Source organism: Mastomys coucha, chromosome X (genome assembly GCF_008632895.1).
Source record: "Mastomys coucha isolate ucsf_1 chromosome X, UCSF_Mcou_1, whole genome shotgun sequence".
In the NCBI taxonomy this organism is placed as follows: domain Eukaryota; kingdom Metazoa; phylum Chordata; class Mammalia; order Rodentia; family Muridae; genus Mastomys; species Mastomys coucha.
Genome location: NC_045030.1, coordinates 96,889,135 through 96,897,693, shown reverse-complemented (window position 1 = coordinate 96,897,693; position 8,559 = coordinate 96,889,135). Strand labels below are relative to the sequence as shown.

Genomic DNA, 8,559 nt, shown 5'->3' with positions numbered 1-8,559 from the left:
CCCCCCCACCTTTGTTAGTAAGTCTGTTGGTAATGGTCTTGTTCAGGTCTTGTTTGGGCAGCCATTATTGTTAAGGTATCATGGGTACAGCTTCCCTGTCATTTCTAGGAGACACAATCTCATATAGTATTTCTTGGTCCTCTGGCTCTTACTATCTTTTGGCCCCTTCTTTCACAGTGTTCCCTGAACCTTAGGTGCAGGCATTGTATTACAAATTTATCAAGGCTGTACACTCCACAATCAGTTCTCTGCATTTTTAAGCACTGTGGGGTTTTTGCAATGCTTTCCTTCTGTTGCAAAGAGAAGCTTTTTTGATGAGGGGTTAGAGTTATAAGTATTGTGTGGTACTAGGTATTTAGTATATAGTTAGAAATTATGCTGGCCCAGTAAAGTGGTGCTTATCGGTTCTCCTTTATGATTCTTCACTTTGCCAGTTGGTAGTTGGTAGCTGGATAAGTTTCTAATACCAGGCATAATTTCTTTCCTGTAGAGCAGGCATTAAATACCATCAGACACATTTTAGTTACCACCAAAATGTGGGTGCCAGTATTTGACATTTAAGTATATCCATTCACTTTGGATACAGGACTTGCATCATTTTTATTACATGAATAATTTTCTATTATTTCTTTCTAAATGTAACATTTAACCAATATTTAATAAGATTACTTGTGTATGTTTTTTTTATTTAAGTTTTATTGCATGTGATGAGAAAAGTTACAAGATTTCAATTTATCTGAATTTGTTAACATTTAAGTCACATTCTTGTTTCCCTTTTGTACCCCAACTTCTCCCAAAGACCCCCCCTTCAATACCTACCTTCTTTTGTCATATTCTTAAAAATTTATAAAATATTGTAACAATAAAAATGAGTATTATAAAAATTGTTTGATATAAAACAGCAATCAATTTAACAGTATTATGTAGATGCTTGCCTACAGCAATACTGAAAATACATGCATTTTTCTCAATACAAATTTTAAATAACTCCAAACATATTAATTGAATATTTCAAAGTAATACATCACTACTAGTATTTTTTAAATGAACATAAATAGTTAAAGTCTTTTTGTTTGTTCATTTGTTTGTTTTGTATTTAGTAGAGCTTAAAATCTTGGCTCTTACTGTGGTACAAACCCAAAATAAGAACAATTTTTAGACATTGGATTTCATTGTAATAAGGCTCTACTTCAATGACCCTCACATCACCAAAGGATTTTACCTCCATTGTAGCTAAGCTGACAGTTGACAGTTCTGCTGGGCCAAGGATTGAATTGTAGGCACGATTTTTGGATTCAGATTTCCTGCTATGGTCATAGCTATTTGACTTGAGTGATTGTCTTCATTCTCAGCCCACAAGGAACAGGTTACATTCATTTAAGTAATGGTGTATGTATTAAGATGGTCTATCCATAAAGTCCTTCACCAACTGTTTCAATGAACAATGATTCTGCTTGGAGGGTGGCACAGACATTAGGTGAGGGTAAGAATCTGGTTCATTGGCTGTGATGATTTTGAAAAGCATTCATCTCAGAGAAAGAGTAACTTACAAAGTCCTCTTCTTCAAAATTGATACAATAATTATAAATATCAAACAAAGAATTCAGTCTTAAGCTTTGTTGTTCTCTTACAAACCACCTCCCAATTTAATTGTGTATGCTATTTTAAGTATGTTTTATTGATGGGAGACAACTAGATATTAAGGTTTATTTTTAAACATTTAAAACATTAAATGTTTAGACACTTGTTTAGACTGTTTGTTTGTTTTTAAGATATGCCCTCACCATGTAGCCATGTCTGTCCTAGAATTTGCTATGTTTATCAGGCTGGCCTAGAACTCATAGAAATCTTTCTCCTCCTTCCTCCCAAGTACTGAGATTAAAGGCATGTTTCACCATACCTGGCCTTGTTTAGACATTAAAAAATCTATTTGTATACTTGGAAATCTAGATGTAGTATTAAAAATCTGCTAAAGGAATAAAAGAGTTTTATAAAAGAATGTCTAGCAAGGGGACTATGAAAGGAAAAGCCTTCTCGCTACCATTTGGAAGGCATATATTTATAAAATAACTTAAAGCAATATCAAAAGGAAACCCAAGAGGTAGAATATTTTGGTATAAGTGTAATATTTGAGGGAAAGGTCATTATAGCAGTAAACATGAGTATACTATACCTAGGAATACAAAGGATATTAGCAAGTTCCTAAAACACTTGTTTCTAACAAATGTGTTTTCTTAGAGCAAAATAGTGAAAAGGTCATATTTTTTAAGAACTAATTTGTAACAACAGTTCCTGAATTAAATTTTTGTATAGAGATTGGATAGATAGATAGATAGATAGATAGATAGATAGATAGATAGATAGATAGATAGATAGGTAGATAGGTAGGTAGATAGATAGAGATGTATGATATCTTAAAGTCAACAGTATGAAAGCCATCTGGGTAGTAAATGTCATGTTTGCCAAGTGGATAGTAGTAAATATTCATAACACTACACACATTTGAAAATCAGAATATACTAAAAAACATTACTAAAGAAAGAAGTAAGTGTATCTCAAACTTTATGGCCTCTAACAGCCATAAGTTAAAAATCTTTCAAATATCTATAACTATAACTTGATAATTTGTCTTCTTAGGTTCAATGTGTACATATTGAAATATTTGAAAGATTTCTTATTTTCTATTCAGAAAAAAATATGGAAAATAAGATTACCAATCAAATTTGATTATTCTATATGAGATTTTTAAAAGAAAAATTATGTACATGGGTGTTTGCCTGAATGTATGCCTGTGCACTAATTGTATGCCTAGTGCCCATGGAAACCAGAACAGGGCCTTGGATCTCCTAGAACTGGAGTTACAGACAGTTGTGAACCAACATATATTAGTGTTGAGAATTGAACCCAGCTCTTCTGAAAGAGCAGCTAGTGCTGTTGACCAGTGATCCATATCTCTATTCCCTGATTATTCTACTGGAAAGAAACCATTAATACTGTGATGAAATTAACCTCTGCTATAGTTATATACTAATCAGTGGAAAATTTAGGTTTCATTGTAGCTTTTATATCTTTTCCTTGATATAAGCTTAAATAACTTGTTATATAATATAACAAAGAACTATATTATTTGACTTTTAGATTTCCTCTTTTATTTTTTTTATTTTTATTTTTATTTTTTTTAGATTTCCTCTTTTAAATGACAAAATAATCCCTATACTTCTTTCTCAATTAAAACTAAGGTGACACAGTTTAGTGCCAGGGTTTATTCATAAATTATACTCAGATGTATGTATGTATATATACTTTACTTATCTAGTCTTTGGTTAATTGAAATAGTGGATATAAGATATGTGTAAATATAACTTATATTATAAAATCTCTACAGTTAAGTTTTATGTTCAGCTCTTTATAGTGCAGTTACTGAGTTATTTGCCATCATAATCTTTCATGAGAGCATTTTTATTACCCCAATATGATTTTTCTTTCCCATTTATAAAACTTATTTTGTCTCTAAAATTTAAATTTAACTATTCTGAATACTTTGTATTAATAGATTAATATAAGTGATCTTTTGTGTTTGGTCTATTTCTCTTAGCATTTCTCCCATGTTCATTTATACTTCATCAAGGACTAGTAGTTTATTTTTTATTGCTAAATAATCATTTGTCTGTGAAGTATGCTAGATCATGGTGTCATATATTATATAAATGAAGTTAAAGGAGATCATATTGGCACAATATAAATTTTTGATCTGATTATTAAAAATTTGATTATACAATATAGATGGATATACTAGAGGCCATGTAATTTGAATTCTTGCAACATGTTGGATTAATTATTTCTCTGTACTATTTTTTAGAGAATACCCTACAGTATCAGTTCAGGAGAAGCCTATGAATGAAGAGTCACTGACCATTCAGTTGGATTTGACCATACCAATTTTACCAGAACAAATAACTGAGGAATCTGTTGAACCAGAACCCAAGGATATTTCTTTGGAATTAGATATTTCTTCTCAAGATTCAATTTTTATGAAAGATAAATCAGACAATTTGTATAACAAAACAATTAACAGGTATTCAGTGTCCTCCATCTTTAATTTAGGTATTCATTTACATAGTCTTGAAAAAAATGTTTAATGGTATGCCGAGAGAGAAGCATGGTGTGATTAAAGAAGCTTTTCCATCAGAAACTTCAAATCCTGATATCATCATTGCTTCTCATGTATTACATATATACTGATAATACATTCACTGTTTCTCCTCTGGTGTTAAATAAGAACCCAGCATTGTCAATGTAAAATACTCCACCCTATATCCAATATTAGTTCTGATATTAGAGTGAAAATTCTTGCTTGGAACTGAACTATAAGAAAAAAGAAGAAATGTCTTCATTTCCTGAAACTTGAAGATTGTGTATGCTTCAGCAAAAATCCGACTAAATTGGAGCCACAAAGGCTCCATTGTCAGCACAACTCTGTCCTGGGGATGTCTGCCTAAGTTTCACCTTCATCAGCAGTGCTTACAATTGTCTGTTTGAGTGCTTTAGCATCTTATATTTGTACAATTCATTACTGGTTCTCATTTATTGCTTAACCTCAGAGGACAAAGATCACATCTAGTTCCTGATAGACTTGATATATAAATATACTCTTGACAGACACACCCAAAAGAGCTTCCTCAGCTTCACCCCAAACTAAACTGTAGACTCTTAGACATGTGCATAAAGTAACAACTCTAGACACTAAAATAATCTACTTTTTAGTATACCAAATCTCACCAGATCCATATCAAACCATGACAACTACAGTATTGATTAGGATGATTATTTTGAGCTGTATTAACATTGATAGACTTGGCTATTAAAGCTGAGTCCAAGATCTACAAGATTAAGAAAGATATAGGGAGAAACAAAGGGTTCCTCTGCTATAGGCATACAAGAATTTAATAGCCTCTTGAATATCGATATTGATTGTAATAATTGATATAAATACAAATATCGATATTGATTATAATAATTGATATAAATACAAATGTTTCTCAGAACACTGGTTTTCCTAATGAATGACAAAATGCAGTCAAGAGCATCAGAAGGAAAGTAAAAAAATGTGTAACAACTTTGCTTACTGACAGTTAATATGAGTGTCCCGCTTACTCAAGTACGTGACTCTCATCTTTTGATGAGATTCAGACTGGATGTTCTTCATAGAGAGGAATCAAGTCATTTCTAAGCCTAAATTTGAATATTTACAATCTCATACATATAAAGATATTCTAGTCACTTTGGGTCAACTAGTAATATTGCTGCAATGCCTTGGATCTTAGTTTTCTGAGACAGTGATTATTATCTTTATTTTGTATTAAATGATCAAAACACACAGTCTTGTGGCTATTGAGAGCTTTCTTGGGTTGAAAAGTACTCCCTATTTAGAAATGGACTAAGATGAACTTTTTCTTCCATCCCCTTCTGGAGTTCACTGGGTTGAGAACTCTGGAATTTCACTGAGAAGTAGCTACTCTGTTATAACTGCTGTATCTATTCTGAAATATTACAGCAGTAGGCTATATAGTCTAGAAATGTGATGTCTGTAACTGAAAAGTGCAAAAAGTGAAATATGGGTTTATGGTTTCTTAGTTGAGAACCTGGCATAATCTTTTCAATTTATTGTCTGTTAGATTTTTCTGAAAGTTTCTTAGAAGTAATAATACCATGGTTTACATCTACCTTCACTCCCCATCTCTGTGTTTTTCATTGAAGGGATAAAATGAATTTGTATCATACTGAAGGAAATTTGTTAGAACTAAATTCATTACTATCTAGGAAGGCATTGAATAATGGCTCTGATCATTTCAGTGAGGTAAGCTCGTCAACTCAAATTTGTGACTTCCTGCCTTTATATTGATTGCTCAAAAAGTGGAATGATATCAGAAATTAGCACTGGAAATATCAAGCCTTAGATGTAAGAATACTTGTGTTTTTACCCTGGCTTTTACAATTCAGTATATTTCATGTTTACCTAGTTTTCAGAAAACATTGTTTCTCTTGCTTATAGCAACATCATAATTTGTCTTTACATGGTAGTTTTCCTTTCTCTCATAACTTAAAATAGTAAATTTTAAAGGATTCCATGATATAAGGTTATAATGTTTGTTTATAGTAATTTTATGATTACAAAATTCTTATTTTCACAGTATGTACCAGTGTTGTACAAAATCTCTTATCGTGATATCTAGATGTTTGGATGTTTATTTATATGTCATTCCATGTAGAGGGTCTTTCTTATAGTTTCTTTTCAGCCTGTCTGTTATGAACTTCTTATTTTAATGACAAAGAAATATGAAATTTTACTCAATATGGGTATCATGGCAGAAATCAATATAGATTCATGTCTCTTCTCTTTATGCATCATCTGTTCATACATTTACTGGTGAATATTGGCATAGTAAATTATTAGCAGAAAATCTTTTCCATTAAATGAGTGGTACAAGATTAAGGTATACTGTATTCTCTCATTGACCTATTTACATTTTTCTCAAGTGCCTTAATACAGATTAATTACTAAACCTGTCCAGCATATTGTGTTTTCAAGATTTTAATACTTTAAGGCACTTATAAGATACATTAGAAACTCATCTAGTCAAGTACAAATCCTTTGTTCACACATTTACAAAATAAGTACAGGCAATTAATAATTGGCAAGCTTTATACAATGTCACAATTATTTATAGCACACACACATATAATCCTAGCTAATTGGGATGCTGATTTAGGAGAATCTCCTGAGTCCAGTTCAAGGCCAGGCTAGACCATACAGTGAGAACTTATCTCAAGAAGTTGTATTGGACCAAGGACCTCTCCTCCCATTGATGATTGATTTTGCAATCCTCCACTATACACATGATGCCAGAACAATCAGTCCTACCATGTATACTTAAAAAAAAAAGAAGTTGTATTGGCATATACTTCTAAACAAACTGTTGTTTTCCTTAGTAATTGGTTTGTTTATGAGTTACACAAAGGATAGTCTTACCATATCCCAATCTATGTGGTCATCACTGGGAAAATATGTTCAATTTAATTAGCTTTTACAGTATAGCTATCCTGAAATAACACACTTTTCTTGAGAACTTGCCTCAAGTGTACAAGGGAAGAGTGAAAAGTCAACTAATATATTTGTTAATATTCTTTTTCACCACCTATCAGTTGCAAGCTTCCATGAGACACTTTCTTTTTAAAATTAATTTATTTGTTTATTTACCTTCCAACTGCTGTCCACATTCCCCTTTGCCTCTGAGAAGGTGGGGCTCCCATGGGTATCTCTCCACCCTGGCACTTTCACACACATCTAATTTTGATTGATTCTCCCTGCCACACTCCCCTTGCATTTCTCTCCCTCTCTTTTTTTCTGTTGTGCCCTATTTGTCCTAGCATTCCTCTTCTGCTTTGTTCTTTCCCATGCCAATCCCTTAAAGGCTCTTGAATTGCTTTTTCTATTCTATATTTTTGGTTGTGAGCCTAGCCTTTAACGGCTGAGCCATCTCTCCAGCCCTGCTTTTTCTATTCTAATGAACCTGTTTCTAGTTTCTTGACCTTTACAATATTTACTTCTATGATACATCTATTTAACAGTTAGAGGCTAGGATCCATTATGAGAAATTTCATTTGATATTTGGTTTTCCAGTTACATATATTATCTTATAAATTTAATTATTCTTTATGACCAAGATAAATCATTGAGAGACACATCAGCCAAGGTTAGGGTGGAGAGCAAGAACAGGAGTGAGCTAGTAAGACTGGCATAGCATTAGTATCACCACATACCCATCTTTCACCCATTTTTTTTAAAAGATACAGAATTCCACACATTTATGCCATAAGTTTATAATTGCGTATGAAAATGTTTCAAGAGAAACTCTTCATTTTAGTCTCTGACTCAGCAAAATATCTGAATACTAAATGTACTTGTGTATTAACATTGGGTCATTAACTCAAATTTTATCAAAGAAAAACTGAATTTTTATTAATTATTTTATTTATTTACGTTTCAAGTGTTGTTCCCCTTCCAGGTCTCCCCTCTGCAAACCCATCTCCCTATCGTGCCTCCCCTTTGCCTCTAAGAGGGTGCTCCCCTACCCACCTACCAACTCACAGCTTACCCTGCCAATATCGCCCTTCACTGGAGCAATAAGCTTCCACAGGACCAAGCACCTCCGCTCCCATTGATGCAAGATATATGTAGCAAGAGCCATGGACCCACCCATGGACCACTCTTTGGCTAGTGGTTTAGTCCCTAGGAGCTCTGTGGGGCCCTGTTAGTTGATACTGTTGTTCTTCCTATGGGGTTGCAATCCCCTTCAGCTCCTTCAGCCCTTCCCCTAACTCTTCCTTTTAGGTCCCAGGGATCAGTACAATGGTTGGCTGTGAGTGTCTGCATCTGTATTAGTCAGGTGCTAGAAGGACCTCTCAGAGGACAGCCATACCTGGCTCCTATCTGCAAACACTTTTTTTTTAATTAGATATTTTCTTTATTTACATTTCAAATGCTATCCCTTTTCCTGG

At 33.2% G+C, this 8,559-nt stretch overlaps 1 protein-coding gene across 1 annotated transcript in view; it reads left to right on the top strand.

Moving 5' to 3' along the window:
- LOC116086963 (heat shock factor protein 3-like) overlaps positions 1–8,559 on the top strand; it is a 72,182-nt gene that overhangs the window by 55,035 nt on the left and 8,588 nt on the right. The window contains exons 9-10 of the mRNA XM_031365276.1: positions 3,860–4,075; positions 5,758–5,857. Of these exons, the coding sequence (XP_031221136.1) occupies positions 3,860–4,075; positions 5,758–5,857 (316 nt within the window). The remainder of the gene's footprint in view (positions 1–3,859; positions 4,076–5,757; positions 5,858–8,559) is intronic.